The following is a 27,747-nucleotide window of genomic DNA, read 5'->3' on the forward strand; positions in this document are numbered from 1 at the left end:
CGCGAGCGCCCTTCTCAAAGATGGCCGTTTGCCGAGGCGGCGCCTGAGGAGCCGCGCGGGAGGTCGAGGAGGGAAGGCGGCCGCTGCGGGTGCGTCGCGGGCCGAGAGGCCGGGTTCTCGGGGGGTGGAGGAGGCGAGGCGGGCGCCTCGATGGGGGACAGGAGCCCGTGTGGCGGGCTAGGGGTCGGCGCGGAGGAAGAGGAGCTTTCCCCGCCGCCTCGTCTTTCCCCGCGAGGAGCTCAGGGGGGGGGGCAAGGTGCTCCGCGGGTCTCGGGCTGAGCAGCGGCCTGCGCCCCCAGCCAGGCCCCGAGGCGCACCCCCCCCTAACCTCATGCCGCGCCAGGCTGGGTCTCCACGGGGATTAAGGGTCGCCGCAGGAACAGGCTAGGAAGAGATTCAGGAAGGAGCAAGTGCTCCAGGCATGGTTGAAGTGCGGAACTCACTGCCACAAGATCCCGTGGTGGCCACCGGCTTAGATCGCAACTCTTCCTGCAACTATTTAAAAAATAGACAAACTCTGTGCTCCTCACTGTGTGCACCCAAGGTCAGTTTATGAATTAAGGGCAACCATTCACGTGGAGGGGGATGGCAGCCAGATGCTTTGAATGCCAAAGGTCCTCTGTTCACTCCCTGGCATGTCCCGGGAGAGTTGGCCTGGCAAAGAGGCCTGTTGTGAGACCCTGGGGAGCTGCTTCCAGTCAGGGAGGCCAGGCTTCCTCAACCTCGGCCTCCAGATATTTTTTTTGTCCTACAACTCCCATGATCCCTAGCTAGCAGGACCGGTGGTCAGGGATGATGGGAATTGTAGTCTCAAAACATCTGGAGGGCCGAGGTTGAGGAAGCCTGGTGCAGGCAATGCTGGACAGACTGTGTAAGGCAGCTTCTTGAGGTAGAATGTAAAGGAGTCGGGGTGAAATCTGGGGATACTGCTGAGATGGGGGCAACTTTGCTGTCATTGATGGATGAGAGACGAATGGGAAGATTGGAAGCTGCCTTCTGCTGAATCAGACTGTTGGTCCATCTAGCTGAGATTTTCAGACCCAGGACTCACCTTTTAACTTAGCTGCATTTGGGGATCCCTTTCTGAATTCCGTATATTTGTACAGTGGCACTGCTGCAACCTGGAAGTGGGTCCTGACCCACCAGTTGAAGACCAATGCACTCAAGCATGGCAGAACTTTGTTTTTTTGACTCCACCAAGGGTCGGTGTTTCTGTGTCTCGCATAGTTTTATGTATGTGGTGCTGCTGTTGTTACATCAGAATGTTTTACTCATGTCACTGCCTGAATAGAGTCTGTGAGATCCCCACTGTGCATCTGCTGCCATGTTCCGGATGTGGTCTTTGTATCAACTGGTAGCCCTAATTTAAGAAGCTTTGGTGGCTATATGTTAGAAATGAAAGGCAGCAGCTGCACACAACTGGTTTTCCATAGGCTGAAGCAGCCCAAAATCAATGCAGACTAATTTTTTCAGGGGTCACCCACATACTGAAAGCAATACTAGCCCTTGATGGACATGAGAAGTAACTTAAATTCCAGGAGTATGTATTGTAGTAATGTTTACTGAGGCCTTGACTCATAGATACCAACAGACAGGTCACGAAAGGCTCTAAATCAGGGGTCAGCAAACTTTTTCAGCAGGGGGCTGGTCCACTGTCCCTCAGACCTTGTGGGGGGCCGGACTATATTGGGTGTGTGTGTGAACGAATTCCTGTGCCCCACAAATAACCCAGAGATGCATTTTAAATAAAAGCACACATTCTACTCATATAAAAACACACTGACTCCCAGACCGTCAACAGGCCTGATTTATAGTAATAGTAGTAATAATAATAATAATAATAATAATAATAATAATTTATTTGTACCCCGCCCATTAGAAGGTGATTGGGCTGGATCCGGCCCCTGGGCCTTAGGTTGCCTACCCTTGCTCTAAATATATAGGATGTGTAGCAGTTCAGGGGTGTTGGTGTTGTTTTGAAGCTATTCTACCTGTACGTCATCACCCCTCACCCCACCTGGAGTCAGGGGATGTTTGGCATTCCCAAATAACATCAATGCAGAACTTGCACTGATCATCCAGTCATAATTATGGCAGACGGAGGGAAATTGTGAAGATCTTTAATGAGGAAAAAGAGCACTCTGTTTCCATTGCTACTTGCTCATCCATGCATGTGAAGGCACCAAACCAGGAGCATAGAAAACTTAAGTGCTCAAAGCTTGTCAAGTATTTTATATTTATGCTCATATTCTAGATTGAAGGGCTGAGGTTGACACACAATGATTTCCTTAAGGCCCCTGTAAAACTCATGTCCAAGGTTAGATTTGGCATAGGATTTTCAGCTCATAGCTTGCACTCTTACCCATTGCACCAGCTCTGTAGTTTGCCAAAGGCTTCTTCTTGAGGGCTTTGGTTGCATTTAACAATCTGTTGCTTCTCCCTTGTTATCTCAGGTTGCAATTCAGGTTGCCCTTAGAAATGAAACTTTTGTTCAACAGTATGGCATGGTTTGGAAAGTGTCATGGTTTGGAAATAAGAGTTAAGAAGAGCTTTTGTTGACCTTTCCTCTGGCAGGTCATTCAAGATGTCAGAAGGAACCTCAGGTAATGATACTGGGAATCCTGGTGGCAGCATCCGGCCTACGCTTAGTGCTGCACGAGGGTTGATAGGGAGAAGAACCACTGCCCCAATTACCCCAGGCCGACTGCCCTCCATTCGCTCCAGAGACCTGACTCTTGGTGGAGTTAAAAAGGTAAGTGTTTAATGTTTAAGGAAAAACCCTGTAAGTTACTCCCTTTTCTACACACACACACACACACACACACACACATATTTCTAGGATGCAGGTATAAGAGAGAGACTGAAAAATGTTCTTTTCTGATCTGGAATGGAAATTCCCATGTTGTTAAGGGATAAGGGCAGAGGGCTAGCAGTTGGAACCCTTGATTCTAATTCATGGCACAGTGTTCCCTTCTGGCCTTCAGCAAGTTATTGATTCTTACTATGTTTTGTTTCCTTATCTAGGAAGTGGGAGTAATGTGTATCTACCTATTTCAACAGTAGGTTTAATCAGTCCGTAATTTAATGTTGAAATTCCTACCTAATGGAATTTTTAACCTTTCTGGTTGCAGGAAACTCAGAATAAACAATAAACAATGTGTGGTTTACCCAATAATGTGGTTTACCTCCTCTGAGCCATCAGATTCCAAAGAATGCCAGACTGCCTTTTGGGTTTCCTATGCAGTCCAATACATGCCTACTGAGAAGTAAGACCAATTAAGTTCAGTAAGGTCCAGATAAGTGTGTATAGGCTTGCAGCTGTAGTGGATGATTAGCACAGTCTGACATTATACAACTTTTGTTCTTAAATATACTGAAGTAGTTTGATAAGAAGAGGTTATACATACTACATCATGATCCTTGCTGTGCTGTTGTTTTAAATACAAATATTTTTTGTTTTGTTTTTACAAAATATTATACAGGTGGTTTTTATGTATAGGAGGTTAAATCATATTAACAGGTCATGTTGGAAAATGTGACTCAGATTTAAAGCAGCGGTTTTCAAACCATGTTTCAGGAACCCTGCAGTTCCTTGGGAACTTATCAGGGAAAAATAGTTTATTGTAAAAACATTTTACCCACCATGATCAGTTTGCCATAAGTTGCAAGGGAATATTGAGCGTATTCTAAAGTGCACATTTACTTTGCAAAGAGTGGTGTGAGGTCTGGTTTGCCAGGCAGGGCCTATTATCAACCAATTGTGCATGTTAGAACATGCCTCAGACTCTTCTACAGCATGCATGGCTTCTGTGGGAGATGATTTAATGTGGAATTTTCTCTGAAGGTGAAAAGTTTGAGAACCTCAGGGTTGAAACCAGAAGTGCGCTTCCAGCAAACTCTAAAACTTGTGGGTTATCTGAAAGATCTAGCTCAGTTCAATCTGGAATTGATAGTGAATGTATTGACAAAAAAAAGGAAAAGAGATTTACATATTGCCAACTAAAACATAACCATTAAGGCAAGTTGGAAGGTCATTATGATGGTTAAAATGACCTACTTGGCAAGAGTTTTATGAGGGAATTGTATGTACTGTACTAATAGCTTCCATATGAAAGGAATTTGGTTTGATTACTGGAACTGATTTATTGCATACCAAGATGTTTTGTTAAGATTAATAACTTTGTCATTTCTCTCTCTTGATTTGAATGTAATGAAAAGGAGGAGTGTCAGGTCATGGCTGGTGCAGTAATTCCTGTATTCACTTACAGCACTCATTGCACTCCAGAAAGTTTTCTGGAAATGTGCATAGGATAATTTGCATCAGAAAAGAAAAATCAGTTTGCATTTTCAGATGCCCAAGAGAGTGATCTAATTTAGCATGCTTGTTTTACTTTTATTTAGTAAACAAATCTAAAACTTTGAAACTGTCAAGCATGCCTAATAATTGTACTGCAATTGGCAATACAATTTATTGTTACTAATGAACTTATGAAATGGAAAAATGTCCACAGAAAAATAAAGCACTGGAAAATTTTCCACTCATTGGTCCTGGAGTGTGAAAGACAAGTTGCTTTTTAAACCTCCTAGGAAGTTGTATAGCAGCATTCCCAAATCTGTGGTTTGGACTACAAATTCCATCAGTCCAGCTATGTATTTTCAGAGCTTGAAATGCTGTCCAACTAGTTCCATATTGCTTCTCAGCACACCTTACTATTCCTGTTGGTACTGTTTTTCTGGGAGGTTAGTTAGATATTTTGGTCCTTCTGTGTAGGGTGGTGTTCAAATGACAAACCTACATGGAACACCTGTTGGGCTGTGATAAACCAAGGAAAGGGTGCCAAGCAAGGTGGGAAGAAGATTATCTAGGAGCCAAATATTTGGAGTGCCTTTCCATAATGTAAGACTTAATTAGCACACCTGCCCAGGAAGCTGGCAGATACCTGAGTGTCTTATTATAGTTCATGCTGTACTCAAGCCTTTCTTCTGAGAGCCACAACAACAATGCTGGTCCCCATGATATGCAGGACAGCATGCTTGCTTTACTACTGTTGCAGACACTCACTGCTGTTCCCATCTTGCAGATGAAGAGAACTGAGCACATAAGAGGGTGACTGGTCAATGGCTATATAGTGATTAATTCTCCCATTTGGCCCTTGGACTACAGTACACTGTATGTCAGTACCTCCTGAGGTATAACACCATGATCAATATTCACCTCTAACTAAGGTGTAAATCCTTGGTCAGGAAAAATCCCAGACACTGCAGCAGAATATTCCTGATAAGTATTCTCTTTTTTATATGCTGGTGTCTTTGTCCATGGAGTTTTCTTGGCAGGGATACTGGAGTGGCTTTCCAGTTCCTGCTCCAGGTGGATCACGTTTAGTCAAAACTCTCCACTATGACCTGTCCATCTTGGGTGGCCCTGCACAGCATAGCTCATAGCTTCTCTGAGTTATTCAAGCCCCTTCGCCACGACAAGGCAGTGAGACATCACCTTGCCGACAAAGGTCTATAGTTAAAGCTATGGTTTTCCCAGTAGTGATGTATGGAAGTGAGAGCTGGACCATAAAGAAGGCTGATTGATGAAGAATTGATGCTTTTGAATTCTGGTGCTGGAGGAAACTCTTGAGAGTCGCATGGACTGCAAGAAGTCCAAACTAGCCATTCTTAAGGAAATCAGCCCTGAGTGCTCACTGGAAGGACAGATCCTGAAGTTGAGGCTCCAATGCTTTGGCCACCTCATGAGAAGAGAAGACTCCCTGGAAAAGACCCTGATGTTGGGAAAGATGGAGGGCAAAAGGAGAAGGGGACGACAGAGGACGAGATGGTTGGACAGTGTTCTCGAAGCTACCACCATGAGTCTGACCAAACTGCGAGAGGCAGTGGAAGACAGAAGTGCCTGGTGTGCTCTGGTCCAGGGCGTCAAGAAGAGTCGGACATGACTAAACAACAACAACAATTCTCTTTTTTATTATTGTTTTCCAAATTATTACAAATCTATCCAAATTACTTTAATTTTATATAATTTATTAAAATCAGGTTTCCCACTCCTGTTGCAGACATATGTCCATCTCTTCCTCCTGTTTCCACATCTTCTCATCTTTTATTTCCATTTCATCTATTACTTGTTATTGTCCATTCTTGCAGCAAGCCATATTTTCCTCCTCACAGGCAGCACCTCTGTCATCTCTTATAAATATTAAATCTATTTAACGTGTGCAGTCCTGCATAATCTTCATGTTGTCTCAGACCTAGTGTGCTGGGAGAGTTGAATATTGTCTGTCCATTCTTTGCTGCACAATCAATCTAAGGTCCCAGGGTGCAGTGTTTACAAGACCACGTTCCCACTTCCGCTGTTGACCACTTAGACACAGGCTGTGGCTATAAATAACTTGCAGAGAACAAAGCAACTCTTACAATTAAAAGTCCACTCTGGAGTTCTTCCTCAGCGGACAGTTACAGCCAAAACCTTTTTCCAAGTACAGCCCTTTATCAGATCTATGCAGCAGCTGCTCAGTCTTCTTACTCAGCATTTTTGCAGGGGAGGACAAGAGAGAAAAGAGACCATTTGAAAGCCATATAAAAGCATAAAGCGCCTTGTCCTCCCTTTCTAGCTGTAAAAACATTCAAATGCCTTCAAAGAACCAGACCCCTTTCGGCAGCTGATTGATTGCAACCTGTTATCATATGTTGTTTCAGGAGTGCCTTTTGATTAAACGCCAATATTCCAGATTAATGAGGAACCAGTCACAAACAATGCCAGGGGCGGAGGCTTGTCCGTGGCAGGGACACACCTTTCAAGTTGGCAGACACGGGGGGATGCAGTGAACTCCCCAGAACCTACTGGGGGGCATTGCCAGGAATTTCATCTCATAAATCCTGGCTTTCCCCTGCCTGAACCTCCCCACAGCCCCGGAGGGCAGAGGAGAGCTAGCGCCATGAATCGTGACATCAGCAAGAACCCTTCTGATGCGTATTCTCATGCTTTTATCTTTCTCCTTCCCTTTACTCCCCCCACCCCCGGCTTACTTTGGAGACAGATACGCTGCCCAACATGTAGCCACCTGTGGCTGCACAGCTATACCATACTCCAGGGCAGTGGCGGAAGAAGGCAGGTGCGGGGGGTGCGGTGCGCCCTGGGTGTCAGCCATGAGGGTGGGTGACATCGCCGTGCCACCCCCAACCCCACCCCACACTTGCTGCACGGGCTGTACCCCGCTAGGGACAATGCAGCTGCGGGCAGCTAGCCGCGCACCACCCGGGCGCTCGCTGCGCAGGTGGCAGGCGCAGGTGGCAGGCTAGCCCCACCCTCACACCACTCCGGGTGCTGGGGCAGCTAGTTCCGCCCCTGCTCCAAGGATGGGGAACCTGTGACCCCCCAAATGTTTTTGGCCTTCTGTCAGTCCCAGCCAGCATGGCTAGTGGTCAGGGATGACGGGCATTGGGAGTCCATCAGCACAAGGTCCCTATCCCTGTCATAGTCCTAGCTCTCTGCCTTCCATCCGTGTGGCATATTTGCTTTTCATGATCGTCTGGTCCAGTATTTTGTTTCCAAATGCATGGGGACAACAAACTTAATTTTTCCTCTGCTGCATCTGGTATTTGTAAAGGTTCTATTTATCACAACCAGTAACCATTACTTAGCCTTATGCTCCATGAATTTGTGGAATCTTGTTTTAAAGACAAGTAGGTTAGTCAGTGCTAGCTAGCAGCATCCTACCTATATACCTGTCATCAGTTTTGTAGGCCCAATAGGACTTAGCTGCTGGTTTGCTTATAGTTTGTCTCAAATTCCCCCCTGGTGGGCCTGGCAGACCACTTTGGAAACCCGTTCTTTGGCACAGAGCCCGTGTGGTCTGAGTGCTGGTCAACTAAGTCTTATTCAAGGGAGGCCTATTGAAATTAATGGACCTAACTTAGCCTTGTTCATTAATTGTAGTGGTTCTACTCTGAGTAAAACTCCACCCGAGTTCAGATCCCTCTGAATTTGATGGGTGGTTTACAAACCTCCATTTTGTAGTAGTAGGAAAAACAGAGCTGCTGCTCTGCTTTTTTACAATCACAATTCAACAGCTAGACAACCATAAATCTCTGTCAAAATCTGAATCCTTTTTCCTGTATACATTACATACAGTTACAGATCTCTGTTGTCTGCAAAGTTTATTCTGTTTTTGCTAGCTATGGGAATAAAGAGAGCAAAGAGCTACGAGGAGCGCTAAGGACCTCATGGCTGGACTCCTGCTCAGCCCTTCTGATTTGAGAGACTGGTTTTAACCCCACCCCACCCCCTGTTTCAAATTACATTTTTTGGTAGCAATAACAGTTAGGAACCATACTTGAAAGGGAGAACTGTTCAAATTCCAGACTTGGAAGATGTGTGGCGGGGAGGGGAGGCGACGGAATATGGGCTGGGCATAACCTTGACAGATAATCATGGAAGAATAGATCAGAGGTGGCAGAGTATAAAGAAGATAATTGAGGGTCTGGACTGGCAGTGTTGTAAGTGGATTGTACTAGACATCGTTTGGAGGAAGCATAATGGTCCTGCTGTTTAGATGGAGCTAAATTATCCTGCTATATATATGAAACTAGGTATCTTTTGTAAGCCACCTTAGGAGGATTTTTCCCTCAAAGATGGCATACAACGATGGTACTTTAAATATGTAATAAATGAATTTGCTTCTGCAAAGAGAAAGCAATCCAAGACTTCCAGGATTGCAAATACTGTACAGGCAAATGCTGTAACATGTGGGGGTTATGTTCCAGGGGCTCCGTGTGCATAAGTGAAATCACATAAAGTGGGTAGCAGCCACCCAATGCCTGTTTTTTCCTGCTTTCCAGCAATCTCTCCACACAACTCTCTCTCCAACCAGAGCTGAAGCTCTGAGGCTGGCTGGAGGATGTGTAGAAAAGCAGTGGCGGCAGCTGTTGCGCTGCCCCGCATGCCAGCTTTGGCTGAGCAGCCCAAACAAAGCCCCACGGAGCCTCCGGTCTCTTTGGGACTTTCTTGGCCCTCACTGACGTCCTCTTTGGGCTCCAGAGAGGGACTCCTTGCGAGTCACAAGGACTCTCCAGCCCTCCCCTGCCATGATTCTATTTATTTAATTTATTTTTCAGCACCACGCATATATGCGGTCACACACAAGTAGAACGTGCATAAGTTGAGGGGATGCCTGTACAAAACGCCTCCGTTTTGGAACGTTTCAGCTCCCAAATGCCCCAAACCTGGAAGTAAGTGTTCCAGTTTTTCGGAAGCCGAATGCCCAGCGCAGCTTCCACTTGAGTGCAGGAAGCTCCTGCAGCCAATCAGAGGCTGCGCCTCGGTTCTCGAACAATTTGGAAGCCGAATGGGCTTCCGGAATGGATTACATTCAACAACCAAGGTTTGCCTGTGTTGAAGCTTTTCTTTGCTTGAATAGAATTGTGAAATATGTACAATCACAATTGTAGTGAGCTGCACTTTGCAGAACTGCTTGGAAATGGTGAGGTGTTTTGCTTCTTAAAAGTGCTATAGAAAATGAGTAATCCTAAAGGTAAGGTTACTCTGTGCTGAGGAAATGGAGTGACACAAAGTTACAATAATGGGCAATTTTGCATACTTGCTTCTGAACTTAATACTAAGGTGTTTGCAGATTTTGGAAATTCCTTTTGGACAGAGAAAAGGAACATCTCAGTAATAGGCACTCGAGGTAGGAGGAAATGGAAAACATTGTCAGAAACCAGAAAAGGGCCTAGTAGCCATGCAGACCAGAAAACTTTCACCCTCTCTGTATGTTGGAGCTTTTGAAAAGGCACATTATTTTCCTTTTTTCGAGATATAAATTTTGCAGCTTTGAAGTCTAGAAACTTATCTCCCCTTCACACATACACAATTTTGAGACTCCTAAGTATATTTTGAGACCAGATTTTGCAACACTGTTTCTGTGAGAAATTTCTCACACTGTGTTTTGCAAACTGAAGTACAATTTACACCTGAGCTGATGATTTGCTTACCTTTTTACTTTTACTTTTTACAGAAAACCTTTGCTCCCAACATAATTAGCAGGAAAATCAAAGAAGAGTAAGTAGCTTTCTCATGCTATGTTGTCTGTGAAGTGTGACTATAGAGGTTGTAAATCCAGATCTGGGGGAAATAAGGATTGTACCCAAAGTAGGGTTAAGTAACTTGCTCCCTCAGCACAAGGGTTTATGCTTGTGCAATAGAACTCCCCCCCCCCACCTCAGATGCACCCTCAATCTGTTCTGGGGGTTCCTCCAAACCTCTGGAGCAGATGTGGGGAGAGCGCTTGCAGAAGGTTGAATGGAGTAAAAGTTCCATTGCAAAAGCGTAAAGCCTTGTGCTAACAGAACAAGAGCAGTGGATGCCACCCTAACATAATGTGTAGTTTTCCTAGCTTCTATCTGCAGTGTATCCTGTGAGCCATATTTACAAGTGGGGGATCTGTTAAAGAGCTTGGCACATGTGAAAATGGTCTTAGAGTAGCTGTCTCTCTGACATATTTCCACATGCAGGAATTTGTTACATTGAATTTATTTATTTGTATTTATTTAACAATTTGTATACCGTTTAATCGCAAAAACCTTGTAAGTGATTCAACCCATCTTCAGTATGAAAAGCTATATTGTGCGCTGTTTCTGCACATTTGACTTGGCTCATATTCACACATTAAGGCATCAGACGCTCCTGTAGCTACTGGTGAGAAATTGCAGGAGTCTTCTGGATATATTGAAGCACATAACAAGGGCAGGCTACTTTTACTTTCTTGTGATTCTGTTTGGTCTGCTTTTTCTTAGGCCAAAAGAGGAAATTAACATAAAGAAAGAGAAGAAGGAGCGTGATCGAGACCGGCAGAGAGATGGTCATGGACGAGGCAGAGGGAGGCCAGAGGTCATCCAGTCTCATTCCATCTTTGAGCAAGGTCCAGCAGAAATGATGAAGAAAAAAGGTATGTGGAAGGTTAATGTGAACACGCCTCTGTGGCCCAGCATCTAGCATTTGGGCTTGAACCTGAGACACTTATTTCCAAGTTCTTCCTCATCTCTGGACTCCCAGGGATAGCTTTGGCCAAGTCACTGCCTCTCGGTATGAATTATCCCAGTCAGTAAAACAGGAATATTTCTTATCTACCTCACAAAGATGTTATGAGTAAACTGTCACAAAGTACTCTGTTTCCATAGAAATTAAGAACAGTGCTCAAAAATACCAGCAAGAATTGATACCTTTGGTTTCTGCTTTCTGTTGTTTCATATCCTCTTGAGAGTGATATAAAATATTTAAAACTGGCTGCTGTGGAAAATAAAGCAAAAGCTGAAGCCATGTTGGCAGTGAGCAGGCACACATTGCTGCTGACCACACAGCAAAGAGGGTGCTTGATTTAAATGCATGTGAACTGGACATGCAGCAAAACCATTGGCCCACGTTCTTTGTCACACATCAGCCATGGTGGATGTTCTCTTGGTGAACTTGAAAGGTTATATAAGCTGTCCTTTTGGGCAGAAATTATTTCCATCTAGCTGCCACAGAGAAGGGAAATGGGCCTATTCTGCCTACTCTACTGAGAGACCAGATCCATCAGGCCTTCCCTCCCACAACTGGAGAGCAACCATTTGGTCAGAGGGAAGCACAGGAGGCAGGACCACTCAATCTTCCCTGCTGAGAGGCCAACTCTCTTGGTCTTTTTCTTTTCCTGGTGGGCTTCTTTTCATCATAAGTGTTGCTGGTTAACTTTAAGAATTGGTTCCTCAATTTGATCCCGTCCCCCCCAAAAAATCTCATTTTCCTTTGTGTGGATTTTTTAGTTTGTAAGCCTGCAGGCAGGGGCCTTATTGTTTTTAGTTTTAGCCTTTTCATCTGAAGTGGAGTGGGAGGTCAAAATGCTTAAAAAAATAATGAAGTTCAAAACCTTCACACCTAAAGCTCATCTTTAATCCTAACCTGCACCATGAGACCCAGCTCTGTTTTTGTTTTTTGTTTTTTTACTGTACTGTTCCATCTTTCTCCACCACCACCCTGCGTGTCTAGATGCAGGGAACTCAGGGTTCTTGAGTATTTCAATAGCTGTATAGAGGAGTTCATTTTGGAAAGTGGTTGCCAAGGTAAGCAAAACTGCTTGAACTGTGTTTCTTGCTCTGAACATGCCTTTCTATCTTTTTTCGTCCTAGCCCTCTGTTCTTGTCTTTTCTCTCTGCCTGTACAAGTGAAGGCATAGCGGCACGCACCAGGCCTCTTGGGCTTCAGTTTTAAGGAATGGCTTGAGCAGTCGACTTCACCACACAGGTTGCTCTCAGTTGTGGAAGTTCAAGCTTCAAGGCGCTGTAATACCCGAGTTACCACTTGCCATTCGAGATATGTTCTGCTTACAGGCATGCCATTCTCTCTTTCGGCACAGGCACCTGGGATAAGACTGTGGATATGTCTGACTTTGGCCCATCCCACATCATCAACATAAAGAAAGAGAAAAGGGAGACAGATGAGGAAACCAAGCAGATCCTGCGCATGCTGGAGAAGGATGATGTGAGTTAGATGGTGGCTGCATTTTGGGACAGCCGTGTCTATGCTGAATCTTTTAAGGACAAAAAATGGCATGCAGCCCATAATCTATGTCCCAGTTATAGATGCTGTGGTCTTTCCCATTTTGAGGCAGGGAACCTTGGAATCATCTTTGACACACTCTTTCTCCTACCTCTCCTTTTGGGAAAGGACTGCAGCTTCACGGGAGGGCTATAGCTCAGTGGTAGACCTTTCATGCTGAAGGTCCCAGGCTCAGTCCCAGGTTCAGATCCCCACCTGAAACCCTGGCATAATACTGCATGGATAATACTGTGCTACTTGGTACCAGGAGCTCCCTATGTTCCCCGCTAACCTCCTTACCCCATTTCATTATTTTTTTTTAAATTCCACTCACAGTTGGCTTCTTTTTGTGTGTATCCCTTTTTGAGAGCTTTGTTGGAGCACCAGATGAGGGAAGCGGCTCTTAGGGAGGGTTGTTTAGGAAGCTTGTGATAATGAGACCCCCGTGCCAGTATTGTTTAGCCCTGTTTTGCTGTGAGGTTTGTTTGTTTTATAGTGTGTATGTGCAACAGGTTCACTTTTAAATAAATGTTTTGTTCTCTAAAACTAATTTCTCTACACAATTATGTGTCAGTTGTTGATGAAATATTAAGAAAAATCAGAAGCTCAGCAAGCCTGTTTACTGTTGTATTCACAACAGGGTGTGGGTATGTATGTTTTCATGTGTCCCCATCCATATTAATATAAATATCTCCTATTTATTTATTTATTTATTTATTTATTTATTTATTTATTTGTCTGTCTGTCTGTCTGTCTGTCTGTCTGTCTGTAGGTATGGGTGTGTGGCTACACACCCATACACCCCACTACCAAGAACAGCTCCCTCAACATTCAGTATTTAATTCATTTTTTTCTCTCCTGTTCCTTTGGTGCCAGTTCCTTGATGACCCAGGCTTGAAAAATGACATCCGGAACAAGCCAGTTCAGCTTCCTCTGGCCCATTCAGGCTGGCTTTTCAAGGAGGAGGATCAAGAGGATGTCAAGCCTTTGAGCTCCAGTGCCAGGGAGGAGGACATGGAAGTAGACACATCTTCAGTGAAAGGTAGATGGTTCAAAGGGATCTGCTGTGTCCCTCTGGGGATTAGACCACTGGGTGTCACTACTACAGTCTTGTGGTGTCCTCTTGGACAACAAAGACATAAATCTGAAAAGTCACAAATTTGCTTAATTTAATTATCATCTGTCAAGGGAGAGCTTGTCTTTGAGTTCCAGGTTCTGGGAGGGCAAACCGTCGTGGATGGCTGTTGCTGTTTTGCCCTGCATGTAGAGTTTATGAAGACGCTTGAAGTCAGGACAAAAGGAAGCACTTGGCAAACCCTCGTGATCAACTCCCGCCCTGAAACCTAGGTCTCCACTGTGGAAGGACGTGTGGATCCAGGATTGGACTCAGTGTTAAAACTGTGTTTATGGAAGACAATCTTACTCGACTATGAGCAATCGCCAAAGAAAGAAAGAAGATAGTCCAGGAGAACCTAGGAAGTGTTTTTTGTCTCCCAGGTGCCAGGGATTGAAACGGGGGCCTGCATGCAAACTCTCTGCCACTGAACTGTGGCCCTTTCCCGTCAGATGGTCCACCACAGGATACAGGGTGCTGAAGCCAGCAGGACTTTCCTTATTTCTCTAGGCTGTGTGCCTTATGTTTACTTCTGTGTAGAGGAGCTTGCCCAGGATGCACTTAATCAAAAGCAAATATCCTTTCTTCTCATCTGTTCTAGCAAATCTTGCTTGCTCTTGATTTCTGTCCACAGTATATTATGAATGCAGTTTGCTTTTACTTTATCTTATATATGCAGTGTGATGGTTGCTAGTGAAAGTTGTAGACTCTCATTTCAAATCTCAATAACCTGGTGTGAGGCAGGAAATTGGACCAAGTGACTTCTAATTTGTCTTTATGGTTTTATAAACTACTCACATTATAGAAATATCAGAGCAGTGCATAGAACACCAAAAGTAAGTATAAAATATGCATCAGAAATAATCCAGTTAAAATAGCAGTAGAAGACAACACCAGAAGACAACCACTGGACAATAAATAAAAGTCTTAAACATGTGTCTGAAAGAAGAGATTGTTGGAGCATGCCTCATCTCAGAAGTCAATAAATCATCCATTAAAGGGACTGCTATACTGAAGGTCCTGCTATTGGTAGACACCATTTGAATATGAGAAGCCCTCAGTACCACCAGGAGGTCCTCTCCCATGGAACATAGTGACCAGGTAATGGTGTAATCCCTTGCAGCTCTGATTTGAATTGTTATGTCTCATTTCAGTGAAAGAGGAGCCCCATGATGAAGAAGAGAACCCACTGGTCCTCAGACCAGCTCCTGCAAAGGCACCCCCTCCCTTCCCCCAGGATGTGTCTGTTGCGGAGCTGCTGCAGCGGCTCAGCCTCTGCAAGGAGGACGAGTTGCTCTTTCTACAGCTACCAGATACGCTGCCAGGACAGCCGCCCACCCAGGACACCAAGCCCATCAAAACTGAGGTGCAAAGTGAAGATGGGCAGGTGATGGTGATAAAGCAGGAGAAGAACCAGGTATGGGAAGACTTGATTCCTGTTTAGAATAAGAAGTAGCAGGGGGCTGGATAGGATGTCATTGCTTATGTTGCCAAAGAAGGGGCCATAGGAAGGGATGTGGAAGTGTAGAAAGGTCACCCCATGTGTGGAGTGTAGGGCACATGACTTCTTCAATTTAAAAGTTTCTAGTCTTTCTGGGTGCTAAGATGTACTTGAAACTGTATGGGCTACACTTCATGATGCATCAGAAGCCAGAGGCCTTATTGCATAGAATTTCCATTGTTGCCTACTCTATAACCAGCAGAGGTAAAGTATGTAAAATGAGAAATGGGTCAACATTGTTTAATTTGCATAACTTTCACTGGTTTCCTGAGGTTCAGCTTATTCAGTTGAAGGCACTAGCTCTTGGTTCGTGAGAAAACAAGGGTGGTTTCTGAATACTCCAAGATTGGTTTTCCCAGAAGGACGGGTGATGTTTGTAACTTGTGCTTCCTTTTCAGGAAGCCAAAGAGGCGGAGAACATCTGCACCCTTGGTGACCTCTCTGAAGGGCAGGTGGGGAAGCTGCTGATCCGCAAATCAGGGAAGGTGCAGCTAGTTCTGGGCAGGGTGACTCTTGACGTGACCACAGGGACACCCTGCTCCTTCCTTCAGGTATGGCTTACTCGGGAAACCTCTCTTTTACTCACCCTAACAGTAGATGACCTTTCAAAATGCACATTCCCTGCTAGCAAGTGAAATGGAAATGTTCAAAGGCAGTGTGCCTCTGAATAGCAGTTGCCAGTGTGGCCAGTAGCAGAGAAGAGCTATTGTCATGTTCGTTGGCTTGCCTTTGCTGGTCTGATCCAGTTGGGCTCATATATTCTTACGGCTCAGTATAGGCTTTGATAGACGGGAGGGGAACCTCCAGCCTGCAGGACAATCAGCTGATGGATTGAAGGGTAGAGTTAAATCTAGCATTGGTTGTAAACACCTGGTTGGAGCAGGGAATTCCGATGAAAACCCCTTTCTGAATCAGAAAGAAGGGAGAAGGATGATGTGAATTAGTTTTAACAACACCCTAAATCTGACTTCATTGTGCCATCAGGTGATTGACAGATGGGCAACCCCACTCACCTGTCAAATCGGGGTCACAAGGCAAATCCTCATGAGGACTGAAAAGGTTCTCTATCCCAGCCTCAAGGGGACACAGGCATCTTCATGAGATGGAGTGGTATACAAAATCAACCATACTCAGAAAAGAGCTGTTGAAATTATTGGATATGACTAAATTAATTTCATTGGGCCTGCTCAGAGTAAAGCTTAGCTGGATTCCCCCCACCCATGGTCAGCCTCTGTGCTGGAACCCAAGTGTGATGTGTCTGAGGGGCTGCACCTAAAACATGTGCAGTGCACTTGTCAAAAAGGTGCCGTCACCAGGAGCCCAGCATGGGGTCCAGCTCCTTGTCCAGTGTCAGTTTGGAGTTTGGGTTTCTTAGTGGTATAATGTCTCTTTCCATATATTTTGTCCTGAGGTTCCCAGGGCAGAACACAAAATATGCACACAAAATATGCACACTATGAAGGTCACTTTTTTGGATGAAATCTGGGTTTCCTGTCAAGCTACATGCAAGTGAGGGATGAAAAAGTATTTGTACATGTTTTTCTGTGATGTCAACCTCTATTTTAAAAACGGGGAGCCCTTCTGTAATTAAGTACACCACTGTAATTAAGTACAGTGGTGTCTCGCAAGACAAAATTAATCCGTTCCGCGAGTCTCTTCATCTTGCGGTTTTTTCGTCTTGCGAAGCACGGCTATTAGCGGCTCAGCGGCTATTAGCAGCTTTAAGAAAAAGGGAAAAAACTCGCAAGAACCCGCAAGACGTTTCGTCTTGCGAAGCAAGCCCATAGGGAAATTTGTCTAGCAAAGCGACGCAAAAACCGAAAAACCCTTTCGTCTTGCGCGTTTTTCGTTTTGCGAGACATTCGTCTTGCAGGGCACCACTGTAAAATAAGTATGGATTTATTTGTTTTTAACTTAGGCATCATACCTCGGGTACAAAATTGGAGAGAGCTCCAGGTTTTGGGGGATTGGCAAAAGAAATTCCCCCACAAAGCATATTGTTGTCCCCGGTAGTGACAGTGGTACTTTCTCTTTTCTGCTGGACAGAGGGCAGGCATCTACTTCTGGTCCTATTTCTGTCTGAGTAGGAGGGTGGTAGCTGAAAGCCGCTGCCACCACCTCTCTGGCAGATCGAGGGGGATGGGAGACTCAGTAGACAGCAGCAGCACCAAAGCACAGAGGATGAAAGGAAAGAATGCGTCTGCCACTTGTGCTACTTCTGTAGGGGGGAATCAGAGCAGTGGTGGGCTCAGCCTCTGCTATTGCCTGATGCCAACCCCTGGTTGTGGTTCTGTATAAAACAGTGCATATGAAGTGGCTCGGAGCATCACTCTACTGGTAATTGGAACAGGTTTGAGCATCTCAAACTCATTCTGTACCGGAGCCACCAAAGGCTTCAATAAAGGATCTGGCTGCCTACTTTCCTAGATAGCTGCCATTGGGAACCCTCCATTAGTCTTCTAGAAATAATAACCAACACCTTGACTCTTCTTCCTCATGAATTGATGACCCACAAAGTTGGTAGAGAGCACCCTCTTAATGCTTCAGTCTGGGCACTCAGAATGTCAAGGGATTTTTTTAAGCTAAATTTGTTTCCCCATATCATAGCTAGAAAGGGACATGGGTGGTGCTGTGGGTTAAACCACAGAGCCTAGGACTTGCTGATCAGAAGGTCGGCGGTTCAAATCCCCGCGACGGGGTGAGCTCCTGTTGCTTGGTCTCTGCTCCTGCCAACCTAGCAGTTCGAAAGCATGTCAAAGTGCAAGTAGATAAATAGGTACCGCTCCGGTGGGAAGGTAAACAACGTTTCCGTGCACTGCTCTGGTTCGCCAGAAGCGGCTTAGTCATGCTGGCCACATGACCCGGAAGCTGTACGCCGGCTCCCTCGGCCAACAAAGCGAGATGAGCACCGCAACCCCAGAGTCAGTCATGACTGGACCTAATGGTCAGGGGTCCCTTTACCTTATCATAGCTAGGGAACAGTTAAAAGACTTGGCTAAGGAATTAGATGAGATTATTAACTTTCAGCATTGCATTTTCTAATATCACAGTGCTTCCAGCTGTGAACCTATAGGACTACGATCATGGGTAGGCAAACTAAGGCCCGGGAGCCAGAACGTGCCCAATTACCGTCTAAATCTGGCCCGTGGACAGTCCAGGAATCAGCATGTTTTTACATGAGTAGAATGTGTCCTTTTATTTAAAATGCATCTCTGGGTTATTTGTGGGGCATAGAAATTCATTCACCACCACCCCAAAAAATATAGTCCGGCCCCCCACAAGGTCTGAGGGACAGTGGACCAGCCCCCTGCTGAAAAAGTTTGCTGACCCCTGTTCTAGATTGTGCAGTGCTGACCCCTGACTAAGACAACAGGCATATATATATACCTCCATTATTGTGCTATGTTACTATTCTGTTAGCAGAAGGATTTCCACATTCACAAGAAAGCTGACAATCACATCTCCGATACTAAAATGTATGCGGTGCCATCTCTGTCACTGAATGAAGAAGGGTGTTGAAGGAGTTGAATACAGGCAATGACCGATTAATGTACATTCAGAGGGCACATGACGAACGCACCAGTGACCTGAAAATGTCACTCAACATGTCACAAAAAGGGAGGAATGGGGCAGGGCGCATTTATAGGCACGCTACTGATGTGGGGGGTGGGAGCGAGAACGAAACCCCCATGCGAAATGGTTGTTGACTTTACTGCCCTTAGTTCTGAATAACAGAGATGGCCAAAGACATCTTAGTATCCGAAATGGAAGATGTTAATGGAGCACAATCTACCAGGAAGTTCTGCGCAAGTCTTAATTAAATGAATGAGCGCTGCCGACGTTTCAGTAGGAATTAGCTGCTCCCCCTGCCTCATCTGCAGAAAAATGTTCTTGGTGAACTATGGGGTTAAAGAGGATTTGGTGTTTTAACCCGCTTGTGGAGACTATCAGAGGTCACAAAGAAAAAGGAAAAATATATGAAAATAACAAGAAGAGATGTGGAAAAACAATAAGAAAGGACTGGATAGTACTGTGAATATCATATGTTCAGATTTGTGGACATTAAAGCAGCAGCAAGAAGATGATTGGATCCCCTTTCGGAACTTGAAATATGGGTACCCCCAACAAAAATTTAAAATTCGGCTTTGTAATTTGGAATTTATGTAATTTGGTTTGGTTTGATTTGATGTGATTGGTTGGTTAATAAAAATTATTCTTAAAAAAAAAAGAGGATTTGGTGGTTAACAGCTTTTTCTTTTGTCCTTGGAAGGAGCTGGTGTCCGTGGGCATTGGAGACAGTAGGAGTGGGGAGATGATCGTCCTGGGCCATGTGAAGCACAAGCTGGTCTGTGCCCCGGATTTTGAATCCCTGCTGGAACAGAAGCATCGGTAGAGAGCATGGGCTGTGGCAAAGGCCTGTGGACAGGACTGCTCGCCCTTCCTCGAGGTTCCTTTAGAAGCAGCAGTGACTGGGCTGTCCAGAAGAGCCTGGATCCGAATCTGGAGAACCTCCTAGACAAGACATTGCAGTGGAGCAGAACTGTGTGACCACTTGCTGCATTTGGGTCTCTGAAGCCATAAAGTGTTACGTTGGAGATGCTCCAATGGCCTACCCTTCTCCACAGGTCTAATTTACAAGCAACGTATAGCAGACAAGACTGTGTCACAATCCCAGGCACCAGAGTCCTGGTAGGGGATTTGTCATGTGGGAGAGGCTTTAGAGCAGAGATTTGGCTGTTCAGCCATTACCTCCAGATGAAGAGGAAGGGTGCTCCCATTCCAAATGGTTCTTTGGATTCTCAGGATGAAGCCAGTCCTCTCTGAAATTGTTCATATAGTTTCCCCCTTATTTTTGAACAGCTACAAAATGTCTGTGCATTTTTTAAAAAGGTATCTGGTTGCCAGGGCTTGTGATTTGACGTGCCTATCATGCTACTTCATGTATGCCAAAAGCAGCAACAGGTTTCTTTAGAGAGGCCAGAAAATGGCATGAAGGGGCACCCCGTCCCTCGCCCAGTCTTGTTTTGGGTTTCGCATTGCCTGCAGTGTTGCTGTCCTTGATGAATGTATGCTGCATGTGATGCTGATAGTGAGTTGAGTGTATTTTGTCCCACCAGCTGTGCATCTTGCATATATAACATATTCAATTAGCCTTTGATGAGGGAGAGCAGTACAGGAGATGGTGCCGAGATAAAATGAATAATCACCCCAATGATATTTTTTGAGGGGAAAGTTTGCCTGTTAAGAGTTTGATTTGGGCTCTGGAGTGTCCTGATTTCACCCTCTACCATACTTTTAGTCTGCAGGGATGATGAAGCTGTAAATCATGTGCTGTTTATCGTGTCTGGGAAATGCAGGACAACAAGGTTTTAGGGCAGGGATGAGGAACCTCTGGTCCTCCAGATACTGTTGGACTCCCACTCCCATGGCCTAGTGGTCAGGGATTATGGGATCTGCAATCTGCCACCACCTGAAGGGCCACAGATCCCCCATTCCTGCTGTAATGGTTTTATAGAGCAGGAATTAAAACCTGTCATCTTCTAAATTTTTATTTTTAAATTCAAGATGTGGAAGTTATAAAAATCTGCTGGAAAAAGGCTAAATGTTAATTCAGCTGGACCCCTGCTCAAGCACTGCTCTTAGATAAGGACAGTCTTATAGGATTTCTTAAGGAAAACTCATTGCCGTGGTGCCTTGGCACAATTGTTGAGCTCCATCTGGTGGCTGTGTATCTATAAATAAAAATGAGGAAGTGGCTTTTGCATCGTGTGGAAAAAGTGGATAGAGTGTTTTTCTCCATCCTGATACTAGAACATGGGATCATCCATTGCAGCTGAATAGTGGGAGACTGACGTACTTCATGCCACACACAGGTAAGCAAGCACTTTGGAATCCACAGCTTTCCCTATTTCTTCAAAGCTTGTATATATTTTGTGAAGTGTTTGTATGTCTCCGCTTTACCTGTTCCTCTGTTCTTTGCAGCTGTGAGACCAGGAGAATGCCTTTGAGAAATATTTTATTAATGAATTAAACTGAGCTTGTTTAACTGCTGCCCTCAAAGCCACACTGCTTCATCGGAAGGCAGCCCTGTTTAGGGAAGCTTTTAATGTTTAATAGACTTTTGTATTTTAATATTCTGTTGGAAGCCGCCCAGAGTGGCTGGGGAAACCCAGCTAGATGGGCGGGGTATAAATAATAAATTATTATTATTATTAGCGGCTAATTTGATTTCAACTGATTACTTTAGTCCAAGAGCATTTCATGTGCCTTGAAGGAAGGAGGCAGTTTGCATTGCACTTCAGCCTGGATGGGCATCATCCGTGGCAGATATGCCATGACTTGCTTTATTTCTAGACACAAATAGAGAGTGCCGAATTGCCTCCTCCACCTCACCAGAAGCTTTATCTCCTCCCATCTGATTCCTGATGTCCCTGAGGCTCAGCTTTATTTGAAGTGGTGACAGTTCTGGATATGCAGTGGGACCTGCAAGTGAAAAATACCCTGGAAGGAGAAAGAGACTACTAAATTGGCAATATTATGGTAGTGATGAAGTCCTGCTGTCACAAAATTGTGATGCCCAATTAGGTTCTTTTAATTTGTTTCGGTGTTTTAACCTCCATTCTTGACATTGATGCGTGTATGAGTGCATATTTTCTGTCTTGACTTGTTAGCTGTTAATCAATAATACACTATTCTAGAGAAATCCAGTATTGGTTGTCTGAGGTTTATTTGTGCCTTCCCTGGAGCACACTGGGTCTCATCTGGGTTAAACCACATCTAAACAAATTAAAAGAACCTAATTGGGCATAACATAATTGGTGTTTTTTTATTATTATTTGTGCAAGGTCTACTATTTATTTCTTCTTTAAAAATCACATTAAAAATAAGTATTTTACACATAAAAATAAGTATGAAAAACATGAACACAGTTTTTTTGGGGGGGTTCTTAAAAATATTTATTGAAGCAAACTGTAGACCTTCACAAAGGACTTGGAACGCTTGGCAATCTTCCTCTTGCCCATGCTGGCTGTCACTTTGCGTGGGTAGCGATCAATGCCAGCCACCAGCATGTGCCATCATCAATAACAGCTTAACAATAACAGCTTTGCTTCCAGAGTAACGCCGAGCAAAGACAAGGACGACTTTCCCTCTTGGAGCTGCAGCAGCGATGGCACCCACGCCGGAAGAGCAACATGATCACAATTTGATTAGCAATAATGCTGACTTGGAAATTTATTCTTGTGTCCTGCATTCAGAAACGTCCTTGTATGAGTCTTCTGCAAGCCAGTGCTTTATAGTTTTCTTTGTAGTCTCTGCTGCTTTGTCGGTGGACTGGACACCTAAAGACTTTGTGTCTGCAGTCACCTCCTGCTCTTGTTGCACTCTGTGAAGTTTTTGTTTTCTCACCTTCTCCTCTCTGTGCTCTGCAAGAGCTTTTGCATTAGCCAGTTCTCGATCAAAATATTTGCACTGTTTCATTCTCGCCATGTCTGCTTTAGCAAGCCAAGTTTTGAGGTCCTCAGTTTCATCCTTGTTCGATTCAGCACCATCCTCAAGTTTGGCCTTGAGAGTTTGCTTCTCTGCAGGCGCACTTTCTAGGCAGTTCTCCTCCTCCTCCTCCTCCTCTAACACAGCCTCAAGGCGGACCACCTCATTCTTGGAAGCTCGCACTTTAAGCTCCGCTGCCATCGTGTTTTATCCTTTCTTTATCCTGGGAATTTCTCCTCAATTCACTCATGGCATTTTCCAGCTCTTGGTTTTTCAGCTTCAAACTCTCTTGCTCTCTTTCAAGAGCCACAAACTCATAAGTGAATATGTTCTCCTTCAGCTCTCTGAGCTCACATATCAGCTGCTCTTTCTCTAGTCGCAGGTTTTCTAGTTCTACTTTTAAGGCTTTTTGTCCTGTGAGAGCATTATCCCTCTCATCTGCTAGGATTTCACAAAGCATGACAGAATCTGCAAAACTCTGGAAGAGCATTTTTTCTTTTTCTTTTAGTGCTATATGTTCACCTCCTGAGGAATGAAGATTCTCCCTTGGAATCCAGTGCTGCTGCCTCAGCATCACTGAGAGCCTGCTTCATTTATTCCATTTCGGCCCCCGAGTTATTCAAAATCTTTTTTAGCTCACTAACATTGTTTTCCAGTGCCTCAATTTTATTCTTTTGCTCTTTGATCTGCAAGTCTTTTGACATTACTTCCTCCAAACCAACCTCAGACCTTGGAATCTGTTATTCTTCAGGAATTGTAACACTGGCTGTCATCCGTTGATCTTCATATTCGGAAAACTCTGAGGATACAGACTCTCAACTCTGCTGGACAAGGCAAAGACCTTTTAAACTGTTTGGCTTTTGGGGAAAAGCTTCCCGGGAGACATTCCCCTCCTTCTTGGTTTATTGTTCTTGGTCCGCAGGTCACTCTACTCCTCTGTCGAACCTTGAACTCTTCCGATGATGCAGAAGTTGACATCACCAGCATCTCAGTAAGAATCCTTACTTTCTCCTCCTCCTCCTTTTGAAGAGCATTCTTCTCTGAAACGATCTGTGCCAGTTCTTTTATGTGTTGTTTCAGGTTCTGCTTGAGCTATCTGTCTCTTTGCTTTCAATTATCATTTGGAAGATTGTATGCGAATGGCTGCTTCCTTTATTCATTTTCGTCTCCCCAAAGTTGTGTGCCAGACGCAGACGGGAGCCCGTTGTCTGGTCACCCAAGCTCTTACTGGGTCTGATCAGCCCAGTGAAGAGTGGTGCGTATGGATGTGTGCGCATGGATGTGTGTATGAGTGCATATTCCCTGTCTTGACTTTACTTTTTAAACAATAATACACTATTATAGAGAAATCTAATATTGGTTGTCTGAGGTTTATTTGTGCCTTCCCTGGAGCACACTGGGTCTCATCTAGGTTAAACCACATCTAAACAAATTAAAAGAACCTAAATAGGCATAACAAAATCAGTGGTTAATTCCACTGCTTTACTGCTTGGCATTTTGCAGTGAGAATCCTTTCTCCCACTGAAAACTTAGGATGAAAGGTTGCAGAATATTCTAAGCTACCTGTCTTCAGCTTTAAATTTATAGATCTGTTTAGTGTTGTGATTCCTGTTCCGCCTCTAGCTGTACAAGATTCTTTGTGATTGCCTGTTTTGGCCTACCTAGACCCCCACAATTTCACCAGCACTTCTGTGGGGCTTCTGCTCCTCTTCCAGAAGTTGTTGGTGCTTTTCCTTTCAAGAATGCCTCAAGAGAAAAAGGAAACTGTCACCATTTGGAAGTTGCAATGGTAAAGGAGGTATGCGCTGATCACCCATAGGACACATTTAATGATGCAAGTTGTCTTTGATATACCGTGCAGTCTGAAGAGCCTTCATATTCAGCGTTCCTCCCTGAACCCCTTTCCGGCCAATGAGTATTAGGCATACAGGGTTGACCAGGACTACAGTGATGGCATGGGTGCAGCTGTCTCCATTGTCCCCATACAGCTTGGTCCGGAGATCCATGGTGTATTGATGGGCATCAGTATAGAGGTTGTCACGTATGACCAGACACTTGAGCCCACCAAGGGTCAACCCTTGTGTGAGGAGGATGTCTCTGTTCCTACCAAGGAGAGCTTGGATCTCTGGCTTGGTCACTCTGGTCAATATGCCACTTTGGTGAGCACCTAGGAGTTGCTGTTGAGCTATAGAGACAACTGCTGCATCCCAGCAAATCCCATCTCTCATGATGCTGTTGATATACCTCTGCCAGACAGTCATTTGTGATTTAAGAGTCTGTTATGGTAAGATGTACCCTGCAGCCAGTTGAGTAGGGGGGATAAAGACAAGCTCTCCTTTTAGGGGTAGGTTGCTGCTTTAGAATCTCTAGTTGGATGTTGGTCATTAGATGAGCAGGAGCTGTTATGTGTCCTTTCTGTCCATCGCATGTGCCTGGGAAGACGAGTGTTGTAGGCTGAAGCAGTAGGATGGTGATTACTTACAGAGAGTGTTTCCTTCTAGCATTGATGTACGTGTCTTTTGGTGTCTCAGCCAAGGATAGCTTGCGATCAAGTTTTTGGGCACAAAAAGTCTCCTGCAGCAGTCTCCTTGATACCTATCAGTAGTCACTGCTGGCAGTAAACACCTCCTTTTCATAACCTTTTTGCCCCTTGCTCTAGAACTCTGGAAGCAGTTAGAGTCTTTCTGGTTGTGATGTCACAATGTTTGTGTCTCCTGGACAAATCAGGTTGGCCTGTCTTGCTTTACTGCTTACATATTATAAATATTAAGTGGTTTAGAAATCCTTCTAAATTAATAAAATTAAATATTCTAGGGTCATTTGTTGTTTTCTATACATCCCATTGCATTTTGTAGCCAGTGAACACTTAGAGGCAACCATTTTGCTGCACATCTGCATTCAATAATCTGTACAGTGGTAGCTCGGGTTACATACGCTTCAGGTTACAGACTCCGCTAACCCAGAAATAGTACCTTGGGTTAAGAACTTTGCTTCAGGATGAGAACAGAAATCGTGCTCCAGCAGCGCGGCGGCAACAGGAGGCCCCATTAGTTAAAGTGGTGCTTCAGGTTAAGAACAGTTTCAGTTTAAGAACGGACCTCCGGAACGAATGATACAAGTGGCTTTCCCTATCCTGATTTACGTTGATTTTAATCTGATTCTAAGCTGTATTTCAGTCAATTGCTGGATTTTATGTTTTAATGTATTATATATTTTAATGTTAGCCTCCCTGAGCCCAGTTTGGGCGGGATATAAATAGCATATTATTATTATTATTATTATTATTATTATTATTATTATTATTGATTGCAAACCATGGTAAGCTGCCTATATGTAAAAGGTATTAAGTGCTGTGGCAAGTACAGCAAGCACAGGGGATGAGGCCTTCGCCAACTGCTTACATGCTGTGGTGCATAATTTGTCAGCTAGGAGCACTTGAAGCATTATCTAAAGTAAAAAAGCAGGAATAATCCAGACTCCACACCCTTCATGAGGCACCAGATTTCAGTGTGAGAAGGAAGCAGCCAAGACAACAAAAGGCAATGAAATATTTCTAGTTCTGTATTTCTAGGTTTTAAATGCTTTTGTGTATGAACCTGTAGAGGAGATGAGCTACCTAAAAAAAGACTTCTTTTGTAAAGAGCCATGTGCACAGATGTTCAGGATGGCTCAGCCAGCAAACTTGGAACAGAAATAAATATTTGCTTAGTCCTAGGCATTTGTTTTAGTGCCCTCCTGTATTATGAGCAGGCCTACTTTATAAGCATACCTTGCCACTCACTCACTCACACAATAATAGCTCCAAATTGGGTTTTACTGGTGGTTGTCCTTTCTCACTTGTATTACATGGCTCCCCTCATCTTACAACCTCTAGAAAAGCTGTGACACGCCCCTCCCCCCACAAATGTTAACTGCGCTGACTTCTTTCTTTTGACATGAGTTTCTCCATTCCTACCAAGTGCCTGTTATGTCCCACTCCACCCAGGGTGGGTGTGCTTGGCCCAGATTCCCTTTCCTTTCACCTTTCCTCCTAAGTGCTGAGCCTGTGTTCTGCAACTATCTATCATCTCACACATATACATATACAGCCTTTGCCTCCAGCCTAGTAAAAATACAATGAACAGTCAATCGAACCTCTGGGCACCCTATTATTCTAAGTTGATGGTCTCCAGTCTCTCAGCTGCATGGTCCAGCAGCTTAGTCCAAAGCCGGTTCTTCTAGTGTCGGCACAGCAGTCGATGCACCCTTGGACTCCTCCATCTTCTCTAGGGCAAACAACAAGTCAAGCTGGGTCAGTGGCCGCAACCGTTCCTCTTCCAAGTCACTGGATGCAAAATAAATAAGTCAACTGCCTGTTGGCTCTTTTGTCTCTGCCCACAGTTCTTTGCTCCCTAAAATGCCTGCCATCATCTTCCATTGTATCTTCAGTGTTTTTCCCAAGTTTATTGAGTCTGTGGGTTATAGATTAGTTTTATTTTACACTTTTTGGTTTCAAATTGCCTTGATTTAGGAACATAGGAAGCTGCCTCCTACCAGGTCAGAATATTTGTCTAGCTGAGTATCATCTACTCTGACTGGCACAAGGTCCCAGGCAGAGAGAGATGGTTGTCATCTCCTGCCTCCTGATCCTTTTAACTGCAGGTGCCAAGTGTGGAACCTGGGACTTCTCACATGCAAAGCATGTGTGCTTTACCATTAACCTATGGCACCTCTACTATTTCTTGATGTGCTGTGACTTGGTTCTGTTTTGCTTTTTGTAAACTGTTTCTGAATAGAAATAAATGTTATAGAATGGCAGAGCTGAAATGACCATTGGACTCATTTCAGCAGTACTATTCCAAGCTCAATAGCAATAATGGACTCCACCACTAAACTTAGGGCCCCTTCTAACATTGACTGGTTATTAATGGAGGTGCTGTAGGAGGAATAAGAAACCTGTGTCTCTAGAAGCTGGCCTCCATCGTCCTTATTACCCATGCTGGTGGGGGCTGATGGGAACTGGAATCCAACAACATCTGAAGGGGCACAGTTCCCCCCTCCCTGGGCTAAAGCATGGCTCCTCTTGCCCTGCTT

General features: G+C 44.5%; 2 protein-coding genes across 3 annotated transcripts in view; one reads left to right on the forward strand and one right to left on the reverse strand.

Moving 5' to 3' along the window:
- On the forward strand, positions 1-26,388 carry POLR3D (RNA polymerase III subunit D). Of its 2 annotated transcripts, none has more exons than XM_083713760.1 (9): positions 1-89; positions 2,575-2,752; positions 10,017-10,060; positions 10,795-10,946; positions 12,390-12,514; positions 13,448-13,613; positions 14,840-15,102; positions 15,585-15,737; positions 19,457-26,388. In XM_083713760.1, the coding sequence occupies exons 2-9, from the start codon at positions 2,585-2,587 to the stop codon at positions 19,577-19,579; spliced, it is 1,194 nt and encodes a 397-aa protein (XP_083569886.1). In that variant the 5' UTR covers positions 1-89; positions 2,575-2,584; the 3' UTR covers positions 19,580-26,388. The 2 variants fall into 2 exon arrangements, with proteins under 2 accessions (XP_083569886.1, XP_083569887.1); XM_083713761.1 differs by lacking the exon at positions 1-89 and adding an exon at positions 1,045-1,202.
- The window catches only part of LOC310832146 (outer mitochondrial transmembrane helix translocase-like), a 50,990-nt gene continuing 46,439 nt past the window's right edge, over positions 23,197-27,747 (reverse strand). The window contains exon 10 of the mRNA XM_083713764.1: positions 23,197-26,998. Within this exon, the coding sequence (XP_083569890.1) occupies positions 26,872-26,998 (127 nt within the window). The 3' untranslated portion in view covers positions 23,197-26,871. The remainder of the gene's footprint in view (positions 26,999-27,747) is intronic.

Source organism: Podarcis gaigeae (genome assembly GCF_964106915.1).
Source record: "Podarcis gaigeae genome assembly, chromosome: 15".
Classification (NCBI taxonomy): Eukaryota; Metazoa; Chordata; class Lepidosauria; order Squamata; family Lacertidae; genus Podarcis; species Podarcis gaigeae.